Here is a 20,569-nt window from a genome sequence, read left to right on the forward strand (position 1 = left end):
AGAATAATCGTAATGTAAAATAACTGGGATTTCCATCCGAAACAATAGTAGCATTTCCCCTTGTTGAAGAGAGAGAAACTGTTTAGTATCCATTCACCTGCAATCCTACTGGCTGGTTTAGGTTGTCACCAGCCTTCTAGGACTCGAGAACCGAAGGGATATCGATACACTTGGGGAACAGCTCGATCGAGCGCTGGCTCCACCAAGGGTTCTTCGCGGCGATCGAGATCAAGCCTCTCCCCTTCACGTCGGAGTATTTCCCTAGGTAATACGCAACATAAATTGTAATAAAGTGCGTAAAGAAGAACTTTTTGAAGAAGTCGTCCTGGTTGAGCTCGATTTTGACAAACTCGATGTTACAGTTCTGAGGGACTTCCTTGCTACCGAACAGCCCTTCCAGGGTCTGGATCTTATTCCGCGTGTAGTCGTCGGCATTGGAGTCGCAGAAGGTGACGATGGCCTGCTTGTTGGCCGGGTCGGAATAGGCAGCCACTTCGGTATGGGAGAATTCGTGCAAGAGGTTTCTGTGAGTCGGAACCATGGCGATTTCGTTGAAAAACATGGTTGTCTGCTTGAGGAGGGTGACGTACCAGTCCGCCGTCCTCAGCAGGATGATCCGGCTCCCCCTCAGCTTCTCGGCAATGGCCTCTGCTCGCTTGAGGGTTCCCTCATGGAATTCGGCTTTCAGGAACTTGACCGAGTCCTCAAGCTCGGATTGGTATGAGAACTTTGTGATCTTCAGCTTGTGGAAGAGATCGAGGAATATCGAGAAGAACTGCTGAACGTGATAGAGGGGTATCACCGGTCGGCATGCCTTAGCTTATACTGGATCAACGAGGTGCCGTGCTCCTGTCACAGAGCGGCAATCTTCCCGCCTCCAGATAGAACGATCAGGTTTCTGTTTCCTGTCATCTTTCGCATGGTCTCGAAGAACAGACACGGCTCCACCGACCAGCCGCTGTAGCAGACGATGATCGTCAGAGTGGAGTCATCTTTCAAGGTATCTCTGTCGATAAACCAGTCGCTGTCGTAGTCGTTAACAACCTGGACGTGTATCGGAATGCGCTCCCTTCAAAAGAAGCCCTTGACGATGTCGGACACCACCGAGGAGCAACTGATCCCACAGAAGACAATCCTCTTGAACTGGCCTGACTCGATCTTAATACGCAGACTGTTGTCCAGTCCACCTAGGTCGTACTCGTGGCCCCAGAGTATGCTTTCGAAGAGAGGATCGCCGAGCATTTGCTCGAGACGCTCTAGGCGTAGCTGCATTACTGCTTCTTGCTTCTGCAACATGGCTTTGAATGAAAAAAGCCCAAGGCAAGGAACGGCTTCTCAGTGGTATATAGCAGGTTATAAAATTTCAGCCTGGGTCTGTAGTCGAAAAATTTGCACCTTGTACAGCGGATATAGCAGTATAGCGATGTAGGAGAGAGATCAGGAACTTGAATTCTCAATAAGGAGTCTATCTGGGGTTCTCATACAATTATATAGGCATATTTGATCTACCGCCTCATTTTCAATAAGCCGTAGTCTGCTTGATTCAGAGTGTGCCGGTGGCCACGGAGTTCACATGCGTGTGTTAATGGTATTTTTGGGAGGATGCAAGGCTTCTCCTAGGTACGTCAAAGCCAAGCTCTTGTTATAGCTGTCATCACCCATCCGCCGCTTGAGAGAAACAAGTTTCAGAGCACGGGCTCTTCCGCGATTCAAGACTTTGCCATCGCTCGCACCCTCGACCAACCGGTCTCTACTATCTCGACTGGCCTCGCTATTACCATGACCACGCACCGGGAATATCGCCGACTTCCATATCCAGCCCCTCGAGCCGTATTGCCAATACTACCCCGGTGATATCGTGAAGGGTCTCGTGATACTAACTGTCGTCAAGCTTGTACGTATCACGCATATTACCATTGCTCTACATGGCTTTTCCTGCATATTCAAGAGCTCTAGTGCTCGCTTGGCCGTGCAATAATTGCCTCACCCTCTCGACCAAATTTCCTCATACGAGGCCATGCAAATCTACCTATTTAAGGGACCAATGGATAAATATCTCATAAAAAATAACGGTGTATCAGATCAGCTATACTATGCCGCCACATCCAAGCCCCGCATATTCCCCGCCCAACTCTTACACGGCACGAAACATGGAGTGAAGAAATGTGATTACTTGCAGGAAGCGGGATGGAATGCACATGTCAGAAGGGCGAACCCTGGGGCAACCGTTGTTGCCCAGGATCCTAATTTTAGTTGGATTCGGCAAGGCTGATTTGAAGAGCATTTGACCATTTTGTTCCAACTCATCAACTCATAACATCCACTGTTGAAATGTTCAGCGTTCGCCCCTTATCTGATCTCTGCACGATATTTCAGGTACTCCGTACATAAAGTACATAAAGAGCGCAAAGCTAAGGGCCCTAAATAGCTAGCCAGAGCATGGCTAGCTACGGGCATATCTGCCTGCCTACATGATAGACTAATAGAAATCTATCCTTGTCGCCAGGTGTCATGCATATCTATCTATCTAAGGGACTAATAGATAAATATCTCATAAAAAAATAACTGTGTATTCTGCTATACTACGCCGCCACATCCGAACCCCGCATATTCCCCGCCCAGCGCCCTATGACGGCAACCCACTACCGTTATTCCGGGCCAATCATGCATGCAGGTGGACAGCGCTAGTGGCGATATCAGCACCACCCTGGCCCGTGCCGCCCGAGAAACAGACAGCGCCACCCCCTGCCATGTATCTGTGGGGCCAGCCTCCTATGTCACCCCACTATATTGATCGGATCACGCTCGGATACCCTCTTCCTTGCAGAATAAACATAGTCAGACGTAATACCATTGTCTGTTTTAGATCAAATACAGCTACATGAGCCATTTCCCGCATTTTTCTGTCCCAACTCCGCATTTTACTTTTTTTTCTCTCCTACACTTTCAAAAAAAGCCAACCCCAAGTCGCAGTGAAACTCTCAAGCTCGCCACAGAGACTAAGATGGAGCCTGAAGTTAACCAACGCTCTCTAGAGGCGTCCAAGTCGGCGTTGAATCCTTTGCGCGATGCGAATAACTGGGTTCCTTACCAAACCTCGACGCATACGCATTGTGTGTGTCGGGGCCGGGTATTCCGGTCTGATGACAGCATACGAGGTTAAATACAATAAGGCTCTTGAAGGCTTTATCGATTTGACCATCTATGACAAGAATGAAGACATTGGTGGAACATGGCTGGAGAATAGATATCCTGGAGTTGCAGTGCGTTGTTCGATGATAGATTCAACAGCCTTATCAACTGACGACTGACGTTCGAGAGCTTAGTGCGATGTTCCCGCGCATATCTACACCTTCCCTTTTGAGCCCAACCCGGACTGGTCTACATTTTACGCTTCAGGCCCCGAGATCTGGTCCTATATAAAGAGAACATCAGATAAATATGGTCTAGCTGAACATGTCCAACTTCAATCGAAAGTAGTCCAAGCGACCTGGGACGAGTCTTCGAGTAAGTGACGTCTCAAGATTCGACAAGAGGGTGAAGAAAAAGAAGACGAATGTAACATATTGATCGACGGGTCGGGCTTCTTGAAGTATGAAAAAAGCAACCATTGAAGTTTTATAAGACTAACCTTACTAGTAACTGGAATTGGCCTGGTATCGAGGGTCTTCATGATTTCAAAGGGGAGCTTGTTCATACTGCAAATTGGTGTGTCTCTCTGCCTTCGTGTTGGTATACGTCATTGGTCTAATAAAAGTGGTCCAGGAACCCTTCTATCGATGTGGCAGGCAAAAAAGTCGCGGTGATTGGCAACGGCGCTTCCGCTATCCAAGTGCTCCCGCAACTGCAGAAGACCGCGGCTCAGTTGACCAACTACATCCGTTCCCCTACATGGATATTCTCTAATCATGCGGCTCAGCTTACAAAAGACGGAACCAATTTTGAATTCACCGAAGAAGAAAAGAAGGGGTTTCGTGATAATCCTGCCTCGCTCTTTAAGCTTCGTAAGGAGATCGAGCGCAGGTACGTCAAAACTTTCCGGCAGCTGCATAATGATTCTTTTCCAATCGTAGTAACTTAAATATATTGAAGACAACTTTTTCAACGTCTTCTTCAAGGGTTCAGCAGCTCAAAAAGCTGCTCTTGCGCAGGCACATGCATCTATGCGAGAACGGCTCGGGAACGATCAAGAGCTCTGCGACAAGCTGATTCCACATTATGAGCTTGGATGCCGACGCGCAACGCCGGGCGATGGGTATCTCGAGGCTCTACGTGAGAATAATGCGAGGGTTAATATCAATCCAATAATCCAAATTACAGAATCTGGGATTCAAACAACCCATGAGCACACCAAATTCGATATCATCGTCTGCGCAACTGGATTCGATGTTAGTTACCGCCCCTCATGGACCGTGCAAGGGCGGAATGAACATCAACTCAATCTCGCATGGAGTGACTCGCCAGAAGCATATTTTGGGATCGCAGCGGCCAACATTCCAAACTATTTCATCTTCAATGGTCCCAATAGTCCCGGTAAGCGTCCCCTTGCCAGTAAATGGAATATCACTCACGGCCAGCAGTGGGTCATGGCTCTCTCCTAGAGAGCGTATTCTGCGTGGCGAAATGGATATTGAAGTGGTGTCGGAAGATGGTAACGGAAGATATTAAGTATGTTTCGGATTCTGATTGTGTGATTGTAAAATCTGCTGACGTTGTCATAGGTCAACTTGTGTGAAACAGGAAGCTCTGGATGACTATAACACATATTCACAAGAATTTCTCAAGGGCATGGTGTGGTCTGGGTCATGCCGAAGTTGGTACAAGAATAGTAAGTCAGACGGGTGAGTTACCGCTCTGTACGCTGGAAGCTGGCTTCAGTTTAGAGGTATGACAAGATGAACTCCTAACTGTGAAATAAGAAAACCTCACGTTTGCTAATACAAAGAATTCACGTCAGAAATTCTCGAAAGTTTTAGGACGGAGGATTTTGACATCGAATATGGATCAGTGAATAGATTTCACTTCATGGGCAACGGAATGAAACCAAGAGAGGCAAGAGGAGAAGAGTTGTCGTACTGTATGGAAAATTAAAGCCTGGGCTCTAATAATCTGGGAAGTCCGAGAGTGTTGGAAACAAGACGGGAAGTTCCACCGGTTATTAAAATGTCGAGTCTTACTGTATCAGACAAGATGCCGCTGGTGTTTTGGTGGTTCGAGTATAGATTCTTATCTGTGCAGTTAATTTGATAACAAGCATTCATTACGCGAAAATGCATTCTCAGCAACAGTCTTTGGCTAGCCTTTTTCTTATTTTTGAGAAAAACGTCTGTGGCTCGGCTGTCTTCCACTAGCCAATACTAACTCGAATCGGCAATTCACAGGTCTGCCGTTTACAAAATACATCGTCAAGATGGTGCGCAGATCTTGGCTTCTTCGAGTACTCTTGAATACTCGAATACTGGTCCCTAGCACCACGAAGAGGTGCCTGCACATGGCTAGAGGCCTTGTTCACGCAGCAATCCCCTGCGAAGTATATTTGTTGACGCAGAGCTCGTCCTGCAAAGCACCTTTTTACGCTCGCGGGGCTCGGGGCAACGACAGCCGTGGCCACGGAGACGCTCAAGCCCGTAAGCAAGAGGGACACCATGACACATCGGAGTGTGAGGACCGAAGTCCTGATTTTTTTTGGGCTGGGAATCCGGCTCCTTTTATATTTTTTTTGGCTACGTCTCTACCAAGGAACCAGTTACGCAGATGGTAGCGAGAATCGCTGTCTCATTTATAGGCGTTGAAGCGAGATAAACGACGTTGAACTGGTGTTTGGAGACTTTGTGGCCTACAGAGTCAAGTTTCAACCTGGATTTACTCCTTTCAAAACGCTGCGCTAATTGTGATTAACTACTTCATCAACTGTTGAAAAGACAGTGATACCGCCAAAAAATGATTCTCACATCATTGAAATTATAACTACATCGCTTAACGCGGTGGCACTCTACATCTGCCCGTTCTAGCCACGTTCACCTTCTCTTTTATAAAGGTTGAGGTGCTTTAACAGATGCCGCAAACTAGGTTGGAGACTGTGGCAGACAGTGACATTCGATTGTACCGGCTGTTAGCTATAGGACGTGCCTCCTATTAGCCCTACTACAATCCTCTGCCTATTTCTAGTTTCGCGCTACTCGAACGGTACTTTTCTTGGTTGCTCGCAACCAACTGATGTTACCTCCCCTAATACTTCTACTACCTATCGGTACAGACACTACGCAAATACTCCCAAATCTAGGGTATCGGTTGTTTTTCTTTGATAGAGAATCAAATTCTAGACCTTGTTAGAAACCTAGAGTAAACCTGAATCTAGTTTCCAAAGTGAGTTATTTCAGCTACTATGGCTCACGAGTTAGGTTCTCGTGGTCGCTACCCACCTCGCGAGATTGCAACGCTACTATCACATTAATGAGACCCTGAACACAAATAGCACCTAACGGACTAAACAAACACTAGGCGTGAATTTAGAAAGTCGCAGGTACTTTTCCGCGATACAGATCCTAGCGACGACCTACGGGATATTAGATTAAGGAGGTTCTATTCGTGGCTCGGAGAAGAGATTGGAAGGATTCGTAAGGGTCTAGACATAATCTGTAAACTTAGTCTTGATAGGCTATCAGAGTACGGATGGAACAGGTCTTTGTTGCTTGGGAGGTCGGTTAGGGCAGACGAGGTAGTTGAAATATCACACAGAATTTTGGCAATAGAGATTTGTTCCGCGGTTCAGTTGCCCTCGTAAGGAAGTGATTGGTCCTCTATCAAATGGCAAGCTGCTGCTTTCTCTATCTAGTCTAGAGAACGTTCTAGGAGCTATATATCTTCTGCAAGAACCTCACCTAATAAGTAAACTCTATTCGAACCCGACACTTCCTCTCTATATCTGCTCCAATTCGATCGCTAGTCTACCAACTCTAGCAGTTACCTTTAGTACCAATGCCAACTTTGGACAGAGATATAGTAGATCTAAATAAGGTCTCCGGTTTATGTACTAGAGGCCGAGAAATCAATTAGTCCCGGCCGACCCGCAAAGTTTATTTCAAGTAACCGGTGTATCGTTGCCATGACTGGAGATCGAGAATATTTTCGAATACATTTGTTCTCTTCTACAGAAGACTATGTTTCAATAGCGCGAGATCTCAGAAAGAGTGCCCCGATTTACCCCTCTGAATTATCGGACTGCAGGGAAAGATTTCATTACGCCAATCCAACACGTAAGTGGAGCAGAAGCCTGTAGATAAGCTTTCGATTAAGCTCGAGCTTGAGTCTTCCCAGAAAACTGCATCCTCTCACCGAGCGAGCGTTTCCATGGTTTATCGAACCTCAATTGTCGAGTTGATTTGGGAATCGGCTACTGATCGTCGATCCCGCTCACGATTCCACGGTCTGTGTAAATTCGTTGGCTTGGTCTGCCACTCTTGGGCTGACTCAGAAAACCCTTGTTTTACTTCAAACTTGACTAGGGCGCGGCTCGAAGATAATTCATATGCCTCAGTTTTTGCTCTGCTGATCACTCTGCTTTCGACCACCCATGCAACCATATTCATTTGAAGAAGCAACCAAATATTTTACCTCGAGCTGACAAAAAATAAGTTAATATGTAATTTTCCAGAGAACCCCTTGCTGCCATGTCCTGATCTTGTTCCGAGGACACTCTTAGTTCCGTGAGACTTTATACATTGCCCGCCATTTTTCCCAGGCCACTCGGGATTCCGATGGCATACTCCTGGATTTGAGAGACAAGAACGAACAATGTGTACCTATGGCTGATTTCCAACACTACTGCACGCGGGACTGTTTCGAGGGCACGTAGAGTAGTGCTCCATTTCACAGTGGTTGACATATGGGATACCCTCGATGTTATTTTGATTCCAAGGAAGGGTGATTTCTCTCGTTTGTATAGTTACATGGAGTGATATGCACGACGGCGACGATATTCCTCATGCTGTGGCTTGCTTATGGAGCTATCACAGCCGTTTGTTATAGTGATGTGCAGCAGAACTAGTTTCGAGATAATCGGGTCGTCGAACGCGGCCACCAGGACACCGCCTGGTGGCCGCGTTCGACGACCCGATTAGTTGGCTACTGTTGCTTCGATATCCCTATGTAAACCGCATGACAACAAACTGCTACTAGCATGGACGTTCTGTTCACTGCTATTCAAGCTTCCTGGCTGCACAGACACGATGCAAATAGTTCCGCATCTAAGACGACGATCGTGCTCCTTTAGGCCAGCGCAATATTCGTACTCTCGCCCCGCGACCTGTGACAGAAGATCAGCTTACAATGAATACAAGAAAATATGTATTTCGTAGCTGGTCTGGAGCTTTCTGTTTGACTTGATCTATTGCTGTCGGTCTGGATCGTTCCAGCCGTTAGGATTGTCTCAAACCATTTGTCAATGTTACTTTTGGCAGAAATTTTGTTACGATGAATCACCATGTCGGGGACCCATTCCACCAGCAAGGAGTCTTGCATATACTAGTTCAGTACTATTATATTATCTGCATATTTACTTAAATTACTCATTAACTTTAAGTTTGACTTAAGTGTGTCTGGTTTCTTTGATTAAACTTCTTTATAAAATTATTGTTGTAGACGGTGTTCCAGCCCTATCGGCCTTAATTAAACCTCCCATCTCGCCGCCGGTTTGTCCAATCCATCAGGCCGTGGACCCACTATCGTTCCGCCATAGTTAAGAGCTAAGCCCTAATCCATTTCGTTGTGGGATGGATACTCCCCATGGGATAGGGCAATCTTGTTACTTGAACAGAAAGAAAAGAACCATATACTTTATTTGCCCATCACGCATACCCAATAGCCATGCCTGCATTGGTCACGATGGTGTTTCCAACAATATAGGTGGAATCTCGGAAAGAGTTTCTCAAGAAGATGTAAATAATGGCATTATTATCAATAATTGAGGCATTCTAAAATAGAAATCCGATCAATATGGAGGATCCCATTGGTGTAAGGCCCACCAATACCGGTGGGTACTGGTGGACATTGCACGATTACCCCCAGTCACCGTCAATGAACCCACCCCCATGGTTTAGATATAGGTTTAACCTTTATGCATGAGTAGTTTGTCTCAGGAAGACAGAACATTACCATCGAAACAACAGCTCCAACAGTTACAGAGACGATGATCGACGAGGTTTCACACGCCCAAACCTTCGAGTTCTTTTTCGACTTGGAGGCAGTGGTATCTCATTGTAGCTAGATTGAGGCGGAAGCACCGAGCCAGGCCTTGGCCCTCGTGGCATAGGCGAATCGGCGGAGTTGCTTTCCAGTGCAAGTGCTCTTCGTTTTCGCTTCTTGCCTATTGCTGAGATTGTTAAGGGTTCACTTATGAGAGATGGTGATTGGTGACCGTGTTGGCGGTCTTTCTCAGCGTCAAATTCTGATTGAGGGACCCATGTGGGGGCGCATAAATAGGAATTTTCAAGCAATAATGGGGTGTAGCTGTCACACATGAGAGAGACTGTCACTTCAAAAAGTTGGTCCTTGGGTCCAACGGTGAAAAGGTATCGCGCTTCCACCTGATCATGCTTGCTGCCGGCGGGAAAAAATCTGTCATGTGGAATCTTGGCCTCGATGATGCCCATACAGTTTAAATCAGACCGTAATCCATCAATTGGATATGTGGTTGGACAGTTCCAATCATTCCGGTTGTTAGTCTGGATCTTCTTTTGATCAAAACGATCTGTCGTTGTCCAGACCTTAGACGAAATACATGCATTCGACCGCTCTCGCTTGTCTCGATAGACGGTTTTGATCAATACCACATGACTCTTAGTCCCAGCGGCTTCACCCTAGTATAGTTAATAATGCCTGACATCTCAAGAAACACAGTTTGCGAGTATCATACCTTTAAGATAACCCAGCCCCTTTCGCTCGCTCAACACAGCACACTTAAATAACTAGCCTCGGAGTGACCTTTTATACGAAACTTATGGCTTTAGTTCTAATTTCTATTCCGTGGTCTAAGGCTACAGTGTCTGGTTAACAATTAAGATCTTTTAGTGAAGCAGGTTAAGAGACGGCAAGTTTGGATCCTTCTAATGAGTCTTAAAATCGGCGTAGCTCATAATCTACAGTTTTAGGGCCGACTCTCTTTACGCGGATTAGACATGCTTTTAGTTAAGATAGCCACTGCGCAGGCGTTTGTCGGAGAAGAATAAATCATTAAAAAGCACATAAGGCCCCCTCCCCTACGCTCTGATGGTCTTCTCCCTTAGACGTTCTGGATGGAGACACTAGCCACCTTTTTCCACCGACCGTAAGGCAGGAAACTCCTATTATTGGTGCTAGCAGCTGGTTACACTGTCTTTCTTATGAAGTTTTTTAATCATACATACCAAACTACTGTCAATTACAACATCCCCAAATCGGTAGAACATTCGGTTTCCTTCGATGAGACCTCAATTGTCGCACCTAGTCTAACTCCAAAGCCATTATCATCCTTAGAGTTCTCGCGCCATAAGAGCCCCTACGCCGTTGCTATATCCCTAGGCGCAGACTATCATAGGAATGAAGATGACGGCGACGATGAAGATTGGTATTATGTGGGCGGAAGAACACTTGTTTATCAGCTCCTCCACGCGCCCAGTACTAAGTTAAAGCAACCTCAGTCCACCCAATCAATTCAAGTGGTAGTAAATGTGACGAAAGACGTTCGGCAGAGTAAGCGAAAGCGGCCTGAAGCGGATGGAGCGACTTTGTTTGAGATTGAGAAAGTGGAGCACAATTTCGATATTAGGGAAACACGCTACGCCCAAGTGCTCACGAAACTACGGTTGTTCGACTCTGAAATCATGCCATACGAGAAAGTCTTTTTGATGGAAACCGATATGGTTATCACACAGCCGATCGATGCGATCTTCTAGGACGAGAGCACGCATATAAACCCAGTCGACCAAAATTGAACATACCCCGAGTTAGAAACTGCTTCGCTTCCTCACAGATTCACCTTTGCTGCAACGCCAGAATCACTCGATAAAGAGCACGAATATCCTTATTTGGATCCCGGTCGCGAGAAGAAATATATCAACGTTGGTTGTATGTTATTTTGACTGCACCACTCGTGGTATCTCACGTGGCCCAACGAAACGACCTTAAGGGTGGCATGGCCATCATCCACTCCGAATTTTGGGAGAAAGATTGGTTCGGTACTGGAGAGAGATACGCACTGAGCTGTGTATGGGAGATACGAGGATATTGGAAGGGTAAAGAAGGATATTGAGTCAAAAGCATAGTCGGTGTACGATAGTAATTGTTGTGATTCAACTTAAACCATAGAGCCGTGCTTCCATATAATCTATCTCTTCAAAAGTTATATTACAATTCATGTAGCTTAGCCTGATGCATTTCAACGCGGCATCGATGAAAGAGCTTTGGTTGTTCAGGCCATAGATGTTTCATTCAGGGAAGCTCGGAAATAGCTCAGTAGTCATATACTCCCTTGACCTCAGAAGCCCAGTACCCATAGGTTTCTTGATCCTGGACGTTTGTGGGCTACGCCTTTCCCCGGACCGCCTCTTTCACTGTCGAAGATGATTTCCGTACATCGTGTTATGAATTTGTTGACTATCAATCAGGATCGATTCTTGCTGTCGGCAAGGAAACATGTAATCAAAGACAGAGCAAGCCAGAAATTCAATATATCAAGCACGTTAAGAGATACATAAGCCAGGCTTAATGTCGCCCAAATCTTTGTCTTTTTATGCCCTAACAACAAACGCGCCGGTTTTCGGGACGTACCTCACTATCTACCGCCGCTATCACCAAAAGAATATTGATTACTGGAGACTCAGTCTGTCGGATTGAGCCAGAACTTGGCTTCCTGGATTGCTTTCTGTGATTTATGAGACACGCCAGGCTTCGCAATTAATGATTATTTACTATGTATCAGGATGATACCATTGGCGCAATGACCTATGAAGTCACCATCGTCACTTATTCCCGCCATGGTTGAAAATATTTTCGAGAATATTTCTTTCGACACAGATGACAAGTTCCTGGTCGTATCACGTTTTTAAGTCACGTTGTCACGGCATTTTTGGAGCCGAAGGAGTCAAACAGGCTAAAAAGTGTTGATGGTGGCCAGTGGGGCTAATCGACAGGCAGATGAGAACATCGCTAGTTTGTTTAAATTAAAGTTCGACTGCGTGCTGCACGTTCCTTCGTTATCCACGCAAAATTCATTCGCTCTAATGGACAGTCCGGTCAATATGGATCCAGCGCCTACTCCGTTAGCAGCCGAAATTGGTAGGCTAACCTTTCAAGGTTGGTCACTGGCACGGCTTACAGGTACAACCACTCATCCTTGGTTTATTGAGGCAGGGAAGCAGTAGAGATATCGATCGGACTGATCTGCTGCTCATTGTCGCTCTTCTTCTAAAGCTGTGTGCTCCCGCCGGGATCATTTTTGTCGCTATAGCAACACTTGGTAACGGTTTGAGCAGAGGCCTGCAGCCGCGGCACGTTTTGGTTGTAGGATGATCGCACTGGACGTACTGAAATCATGGGCTATGCTTCTTTTGACTAGCGTAGGGTCCGCATGGTGAGACCCGCATGGAGGTCCCTTGGCTTCGATCGGCCTCAGCGGAGTCTTAAGGCCCCACAGTCTTGGCCATCGAAGCAGACCAGAACTCCCATTCCAACTTGGTTGACAACCTCAAAAGCAAAATTTGATCGATATTGAGCGCGTCTCCACTCTTAATTTCATGGCTCTCGGTGCGAATTCTATAAGTTTGCACAACTTACCTTGATGTGAAGATTTCTTGGGAGCCGCATGCCCAGAGATTCTCGTACTCGGGCCTTGGCATATGTGGGTCATCAGCCTATGTGTGGTCGTATCAGCAGGTACGCCGGGTTCCTGGGGTGACATTTGCATGGAATATCTGCACGACTCATGCAGCTTACTTGAAACAAAACGAATTATCGCAGATTGCTTCGTGTAGCTTGATTCCCTGCCGACAATTGCTGAGCGGGGAGCACGGAACCGTGGACAACAGGGTCCACTACTCAAGATATAAATCCCCGAGTAATACGCCGATATCACCGCTTTGCTTCATCTATTACTCTCTCTAGCACCACTAGTACTTTCGTCTGAGAGCAGAATGGCGTCCGCAATAGCTCTTCTATTTCTTGTTGGTGCGTCTGCCAAAGCAGGTATGTTTTCCTTCTATGATTCATCAACTCAACTCTAAATCAAGCCAACAGTCATTCCAAGACAAGATGCCAGTGCAACACCTACTACCCCAATCCTTCAGTCTGGTGGACCTGATACGTGCACCACCAGCTCTACTAGTAGCCAATGGTTGAGCATGTGCGACACGACTGTGTTCTGGCCCACGTCAACCAACTACTTCTACGGCCCGACAGACGGTCCCGGGGCAGCCGCTGTCACCTGTAATGCATTATGGGTTGAATTCAACGGACGTGCTAGTGGACTATGGTCCCTGGGTGCAACGTTCACGTCCACTATCTATTCATCCTATCTCACGAGCAGCGGGGCTTGTACAACCGAAGTCCGGGGTGAAGACCTTCGCGATACGCATACCGGTCCTGTTACCACACTCTGCGATGGGGCTACACGTGCTCTAGGCCCTCGAGAATCCATCACCGAGTACTGGCCAGGTACAGGTCCATGTAGTTCTTCCATGGTCACCGAGACCACGACTACATTGGTCTACCGATCACCCTCATCGACTCCTAGCTGCACGCTAAATACCCAGGAATGCATTCCAATCTGGCAGACTTATAGCAGTCTGTCGAGCGCATTTCACTCCCCCGGCACTACTGAAGTTTGGGGGGACATCAATAATCCTATCAGGCCGGAAAGCTGCCCATCTACAACAAGAGACTACTCAGATCCTGATGTATGCAATAATTGTCATTATCTCCCAGGGACAGCAACCGTATTTTACTGGCCAGTCACCACAACTGGAGCTGTCTGCCTGGAGAACGGAACGATCATTCCAGCAACGCAAACGGGAGATGGACCCAATACTGCCGTCGTTGACGGCAATACCTTCATCTCTCCAAGCGTTTACGTTTCCTTTACCAGCATCGAGGCACGAAGTAACCAGCGTGCTCACCCTGGTGGCCCCTGTGGTGGGGAGCACGAAAATGTCATTATTTCTGTTGCTCCCGAAGCGATTACATCGTATCGTAGGCACAGAAACGCGAAATACCCGATTATTGGGACTGCTTACCCTTTCAATCTCGCCGAGTTCCAACGGCACCAGGTCGGAGACTATCACATGTCTCTAATCCCCTGGGAGCAGTATGTTGGTGGGTCTCAGTGCTTGACCGGGGATGATTGTAGCATCATTCGCGATGACTATCTCCCGTGGCTCGAGGTGCCAGACGTTATGACGCAAGTTGATCCCCTGTGGACTAGTTGTCACCGGTCTTGGTATATGCCACCGGTTAGTCTTGTGCCGCTGGGTGGTGGACTAGAGTCGCAACCAACGGGCGCGGCGGTTGCAAGTACTCCCACAGCCACTTTGGCGCTGCCTTCGTCGAGACTTGCTGCGCCTACTCCCGAGGCTACCTAAGATCACAGTAATCTTGTTTGCTTCAAAGCATCCGGTTAGCTTAATGAATCCCATTTTGTTTAGGAGCGAGTACGAACTGTGGTCTCGGCCTTTTTGGCAATTTTCTTGTCACGAGCAGTAACAAGAAGATGATAAGGCTGAGAGACTGAATTTCCTATTAAAATTAATATCTTAAAGGATTATTCGAAAAGCTTTTAGAAATATTTCGGTAATAATCAAGGATCGTCTTAGATGATAGGCAACAGCGAAGGGGTTACGCTGTCACGAAGAATTCACGATCATAGATCTGGAACCGGTTCTGCCGTCTCCCACCGCCCCTTTTTAGAACCAGGTTTGCATTAACGTAATCGGTAAGCGAGCTGCGCATGTAAGCCAGCTGCGCATCTAATTTGACTTATTAAATTTAAATGTATGTTTCTCAACCAAAACGCCATTTGATTTCACAAATTAACTAACTAGGTCTATTTGGATATGAATTCTTCCTATAGCCCTGGTTTCCACATCCCGCACACTTCGGTAAGGCCCTGGTTCGGGGCTGTAAAGGCCTCGAGATCTGCTCACGAACCTAAGCAATGCGCGTTATTTAGGCCTTAATGGGCTCTGATCGTAGCTCACAGACCTGTTTAACTAAGATATCACCTTCTTTAGGTATTTGCCTATTAGACCGATTGCGTCTTTACTTCTTTTTCTCGTTCTCCGCCCGTAGTTCCTTTACTTCTTTAGCTAATAAAAGAGAGCCTTATTGAAAGAGTTAGAAGCCCTTAATAAGCTGGTCTAATGCCGGGCTAGGGCTTTGAGATCTCGTACGAAGTATAGCTTTTATCGACGAAGCTTACCGACGTAGTTGTTTCTTAGTAAAGGGGGTTTTTGGCGTAAAATTCCGGCTTGATTTTACTACCCCGGCTCGGAGGGGGTGTTAGTGTTTGAAGATAAATATTAAGATTTAAGATCACTCGATCGGGTGAAAAAGGTACTAAACCGGCTACTCCGAAGCTATTTATAATATTCTCGGATTTGTATACCTCGATTCGAGCGTGCGGGTATACCTTAAGGAAATCAAGTTTCTCGATATAGTTTACCCCGAGGCGCATCTTCGTTTCGATAAGCCGACCGTACGAGCGTTTTAACACCGTAAAACAACCGATATCGAGTGGCTGTAAAAGGTGCGACGAGTGTGCGGGCATACAGATTGGTATAATGTTATTTTTGTCGCAAATTTCGTCGAACTTTGGGGTTAAATAGCTACCGTGACTATCGAGTATCAAAAGTCGATACCGGCCCTTTAACCGCGAAGAAGTCGACGGAATAAAGAGATTTTAGAGCTAACGAAGGCTAATTTCATCGGAGGTCTATCTATTCGGACTTAGCTTAAATCGCCAATCGTCGGGAAGGTTACGAACCAAGATTCGATATACACTTTGCCTTTAAAAATAATACACGGAGGTAGCGCCTACCCCGAAGCATTTATACATTCAATTGCGGTTACCCACTCGCGATTTCCGGTTTGTAAAAGCGATCGCCGACCGTAGTATTCAGCCCTCGTAACGACCTTCGCAGTCGCTATTAATCCTATCGCGAAACCAGTCTCGTCGAAGTTATAGATATTATCGGGATCGATACCGTATTAAAGTATGGTTTTTTAATCGAGATTAAACCACTCTCCGATAATCTTCGGGTCTTCGCACTTCGCACGTTTATAATTATAACGTCTCGAGAATCGGGTTAATAGTTCGGGGTGCCTTTTTACGAAATTATAAACCCATTTTTCGCCGACTGTTTGAACCGGGGTAGTTCCGCGGGCTTCAAGAAGATTCGCAGTTTCTCGTATAGTAGTCGGCCGAGACGCTGCTCCGCGATCATCAAGTGATAGGATCCATTTTTAAAGCTTTTCCTCTTCGACTTCTGTTAATTTATGGTTATTGGCGCGCGTTTCCGGACGAAAACTATTACCAGCGAGGCGGCGTTGTAAGGTAGAGCGAGGCACTTGAAAGAGGCGTGCTAGTTCGCGAATAGTGATGATTTCTTGATTTTTAAAAGCCTGAATAGCTAATAGTATCCTGCCTTCTTGCTCGGTTAAATTTCTCGAGGTTTGGGAGCGATTTGGTGGCATAGTGGGTGGTTGAATTAATTAGGTTCTAACTCATGGACGCGTTTCGCGGTAGGTGGCCCACTCGTTTACATGGCCCACTCGCTTACCGAATACGTTATTTGTTTGATTAATGCCTTAGGCATCACTACTTTAATTATGTTGGCGTGTTGTTTCTTTCTTTCTTTCTCTATATTTAGTATTCTAGTCAAATACCCGGTCCGTGCTGCGACCCAATGCCCAGCGGGCATTGGGTCGCCACAGTGTAATACAATTTTTATCCAACACACCTTCTTCAACTATTCACCATTACCTACCACCATGCCGGATAAACCCAATAATTTGGAGATACAATTAGAATTGGCTATTCAGTATAATGGCCAAGGGTTGGATGCCTGATTTTCAGGTGCTAATGCCTGAAGATGCCTTATCTCAAATTAGCAGAAAATCAAAATACCGGAATCACCATAACAGATCCCTTATCAAGCAAAGTACCAATTTCACACTTAGTTCATGGAGCTATTCCAAGGTTCCTACCATGTGAAACTGCGTTTATCCCTGATCCTAGGCGTTAAAGACAGTACTCTATATCTTATAATATTGAAGCTATGCCTATTATACAATTTTCTGTTTTCGCTTGATATCAGATGGTTAAACGAAGGAGACGTCTCAGATAAAGAATCGTATTCCAGCATTTTTCTTGGGAAAATATTGTGTTCCGATCAACAAATGTGGAAGACAAATACTCTCTGGTTTCCATACAGGGCTCTTATAGAAATCTTCTAATGTTTGCTTACCTTGCTCATCTTATTCAACCGTTGCCAATTTGTCGCATGACTGCAACAGCCAAGAAAATAAACAAGCCAATTCTTGGCTCATCCGCTTCGAGTATAAACTGATCATTGCCCCGCTTACGCTTTGACACCATAGAGAATTTAACAGGTCTGGACATCCTGAGATGAACCTCTTTGTTGTCCGACAACATTCAGTGCAGGGGTCATTACATTGTATCGGATTTTCAAGCCGTCCGTTCTATTAATTAGCTATCGATCTACACCTGCGGCGCCTCCGTTGATAAGGTATAGACTATGGCTTTGTGTGGCTTGACCCCAATGTGCTATGATCTCTTCCAAGAACCTTAGTGCTGACAGCGGCCTATCTCTACTATGCTTGGAAGCAGGAGCCCACGGACTCATCCGGACTTATTCTGCAGTCATGACTATCCCACGGGGTGGCGGGATTCGTGTTCTTCTGGGTTTCATTTCCTCCTCTGCAGTCAAACCTGTGATAAAGAGCCGACGAGTCCCCAATCACTGAAATATCTTCACTGGCCTAGAACCAAAGCTCAGCAACAATGGATGACAAGTTGTCCGCTAACCATCCCACGTATAATGAACATGTGGGCCCGCTCAAAAAGTCTGAGACTGACGAGGCGAATGATTCTGCTACAATGGACCGACGCCAGGCTACTGCTCTCAATATCATTGTGAACCCCTTAATGGTACGTTTCAAATGATTCAATCTCCCTTTTCTTCTATGGCCAGGAAATAGAAGAGACTGACTACATTCAAATCCATAGCGTAGCTCCAGGGACCAGACTGTAGTAGATGCGCGGGCCTTCGCTGATTCGTCCCACATGGCCGAGCATGCTGACATCTTTGGTCGGGCTGCTCTGATTGCACGCGATCCTGATGCTTTTGCTACAATTCCCGAGCTGAATGAAGAGGAACGCGCTGCTCTCACTTATGAAAGAGATCATAAATGGCATGGATCATTTATGCTTTGGTACTCGATTTCTCTTTGTGCCGTCGGGGCCGCTACACAAGGTTGGGATCAAACGGGATCGAACGGAGCGAATTTGTCATTCCCTCGTGAATTCAACATACATCATAAGGGAAAGGACGAATGGATTGTGGGCATTGTTAATTCCATTATATTTTTCACTGCCGGCTTGATGTGAGTATCACGCATCTGCTTCTTTATTTCTATGGTTAATCTTAAGAAACAGCGGTGCTTTCATCGTCGATCCCCTGAATCACTACCTAGGTCGAAGGGGCGAGATCTTTCTTACTGCTTGTTGTTTAACTGCAACTCCAATTGGTTCAGCGTTTGCTAGGTCATGGCAGGAGCTCTTCGCTGCGCGATTCATAATGGGAATCGGTATTGGTGCGAAAAATGCAACAGTGCCTATATACTCTGCTGAGATGGCTCCGGCTCGAACTCGAGGTGCCCTTGTAATGTTTTGGCAACTTTGGGTCGTGGCAGGTAATTGCTTCTAGTCATCCATCCAGAGATAGTGCTGACAACGGACGCAGGGATCTTCCTAGGATTTGCTGCGAATGTCATTGTCAAAGACACCGGTGATATTGCCTGGCGTCTCCAACTTGGCTCCGCATTTATTCCATCACTTGTCCTTGGAGTTGGTGTGTACTTTTGTCCTGAGTCTCCTCGGTGGCTTATGAAGCATGGTAAGTATGCTGAGGGATTCAAATCAATGTTGCGCTTGCGTGCCCATCCGATTATTGCAGCTAGAGATTTCTATTACTCCTATGTTATTTATCAAGAGGAGTTAAAGGAGGCTCGGGGGGCAGGCTATTTCTCCCGTCTCTGGGATTGTTTTGCAGTCCCTAGAATCAGGCGCGCGAACTACGGTGCCTCGACGGTCATGATTGCTCAGCAAATGTGCGGTATTAACAGTAAGGTTCTTTCGGCTCTTACTGAGGTCCAGCATTGACCGATCCTAGTTATCTCTTTCTATAGCTCTACTATCTTCACAGATGCCGATTACACGGAGGAACAGGCCCTGTACGCGTCTCTTGGCTACGGTGCGATCCAGGTCCTAGCAACCATTCCGACCTTGTTCATTATCGACACTAAAGGAAGAAGAAACCTTACCTTGATTGTGAGTGATATGATGTCATTATCCTCGAGCAAAGCAACTACTAATCAGTCATCTAATGTAGACATTCCCATTCATGTGTATATTCCTTTTAGCTGCGGGTCTATCTCTTTTGAACAAGACTGGGAGTCATGGCTCACAAATCGGTCCGGTTGCCTTGTAAGTAGGTTCAGAATCATTGATATGGTTAATCAACACTGATCCTGGCATATTCAACTAGATTTGTGTATTTGTTTACGATCAGTTACTCTCTTGGGGAGGGACCGGTCGCTTTTCAATACTCAGCTGAGGTATTCCCTACTATCCAACGTGAGCAAGGAATGGCTTGGGCTGTTTGTATCAACAACACCTTTGGTGGGTTCCCAACCCCAGACTTATCGAATATGTAATTGACAAACCCTTCGGCAGCTGGTTTACTCGGTTTAACCTTCCCTCGAATGCGGACTGTGATGACTCCTACCGGCGCCTGTGAGTTTGCTGCTGAGTATCAATACGTCGATCGAATCAGATTTAACTTTTCATGTAGTTGGCTTCTATGCTGGCCTTAACCTGGTTGCTTGGGCCATGATCTTCTGCTTTGTTCGAGAAACAAAACAACTCACCCTAGAAGAGCTAGATCGTAAGTAAAGAGCCCAGTGAAAATTTTCTCATTCTTCTGATATGCTTCAAGAGGTCTTTTCTGTTCCTACTAAATCATTTATTCATCATGAACTCACTGTCTGGCTTCCTTGGTTCATCAAGAGACACATGTTCCGACAAAACATTACCAAGCCGCCACCAATCATCGCGACGGCCAAAGAGGTCGCGTCCTGAAAGATTTCCTCGGGCTACATGTATCACGTCCGGGGAAGGCTTGATGGGAAAGCTCGGTTAAGCTTATCTCTCTAATTGTTCCGCTATCGATGGCAATACTATTTAGTTGTCGAGCTATTTGGCCTGTACACTGTCTCCAACTTCGTTTGTATTCCAACAAAA

The 20,569-nt window shown here is 46.2% G+C and overlaps 7 protein-coding genes across 7 annotated transcripts; 5 read left to right on the plus strand and 2 right to left on the minus strand.

Annotated features, from left to right (window-relative positions):
• Positions 1-136: 136 nt before the first annotated feature.
• Positions 137-1,296, minus strand: N7529_010649 (uncharacterized protein; the record flags this gene model as incomplete). Its single annotated transcript, XM_057246176.1, has 2 exons — positions 137-819; positions 1,125-1,296. 2 exons carry the CDS (start codon positions 1,294-1,296, stop codon positions 137-139), a joined length of 855 nt encoding a protein of 284 aa, XP_057091525.1.
• A 1,772-nt stretch (positions 1,297-3,068) lies between these two features.
• Positions 3,069-3,515, plus strand: N7529_010650 (uncharacterized protein; the record flags this gene model as incomplete). The annotated part of the gene is made up of 2 exons (XM_057246177.1): positions 3,069-3,263; positions 3,327-3,515. The coding sequence occupies 2 exons, from the start codon at positions 3,069-3,071 to the stop codon at positions 3,513-3,515; spliced, it is 384 nt and encodes a 127-aa protein (XP_057091526.1).
• A 648-nt stretch (positions 3,516-4,163) lies between these two features.
• N7529_010651 (uncharacterized protein) lies at positions 4,164-4,601 on the plus strand (the record flags this gene model as incomplete). The annotated part of the gene is made up of 1 exon (XM_057246178.1): positions 4,164-4,601. One exon carries the CDS (start codon positions 4,164-4,166, stop codon positions 4,599-4,601), a length of 438 nt encoding a protein of 145 aa, XP_057091527.1.
• A 5,778-nt stretch (positions 4,602-10,379) lies between these two features.
• On the plus strand, positions 10,380-10,931 carry N7529_010652 (uncharacterized protein; the record flags this gene model as incomplete). Its single annotated transcript, XM_057246179.1, has 1 exon — positions 10,380-10,931. The coding sequence occupies one exon, from the start codon at positions 10,380-10,382 to the stop codon at positions 10,929-10,931; it is 552 nt and encodes a 183-aa protein (XP_057091528.1).
• A 1,725-nt stretch (positions 10,932-12,656) lies between these two features.
• On the minus strand, positions 12,657-12,872 carry N7529_010653 (uncharacterized protein; the record flags this gene model as incomplete). Its single annotated transcript, XM_057246180.1, has 2 exons — positions 12,657-12,789; positions 12,811-12,872. 2 exons carry the CDS (start codon positions 12,870-12,872, stop codon positions 12,657-12,659), a joined length of 195 nt encoding a protein of 64 aa, XP_057091529.1.
• A 501-nt stretch (positions 12,873-13,373) lies between these two features.
• N7529_010654 (uncharacterized protein) lies at positions 13,374-14,609 on the plus strand (the record flags this gene model as incomplete). Its single annotated transcript, XM_057246181.1, has 1 exon — positions 13,374-14,609. One exon carries the CDS (start codon positions 13,374-13,376, stop codon positions 14,607-14,609), a length of 1,236 nt encoding a protein of 411 aa, XP_057091530.1.
• A 3,440-nt stretch (positions 14,610-18,049) lies between these two features.
• N7529_010655 (uncharacterized protein) lies at positions 18,050-20,407 on the plus strand (the record flags this gene model as incomplete). The annotated part of the gene is made up of 10 exons (XM_057246182.1): positions 18,050-18,196; positions 18,275-18,651; positions 18,704-18,960; positions 19,011-19,391; positions 19,440-19,597; positions 19,659-19,753; positions 19,815-19,948; positions 20,003-20,062; positions 20,121-20,213; positions 20,265-20,407. 10 exons carry the CDS (start codon positions 18,050-18,052, stop codon positions 20,405-20,407), a joined length of 1,845 nt encoding a protein of 614 aa, XP_057091531.1.
• Positions 20,408-20,569: the final 162 nt, after the last annotated feature.

Source organism: Penicillium soppii (genome assembly GCF_028829465.1).
Source record: "Penicillium soppii strain IBT 18220 chromosome Unknown utg000010l, whole genome shotgun sequence".
In the NCBI taxonomy this organism is placed as follows: Eukaryota; Fungi; Ascomycota; class Eurotiomycetes; order Eurotiales; family Aspergillaceae; genus Penicillium; species Penicillium soppii.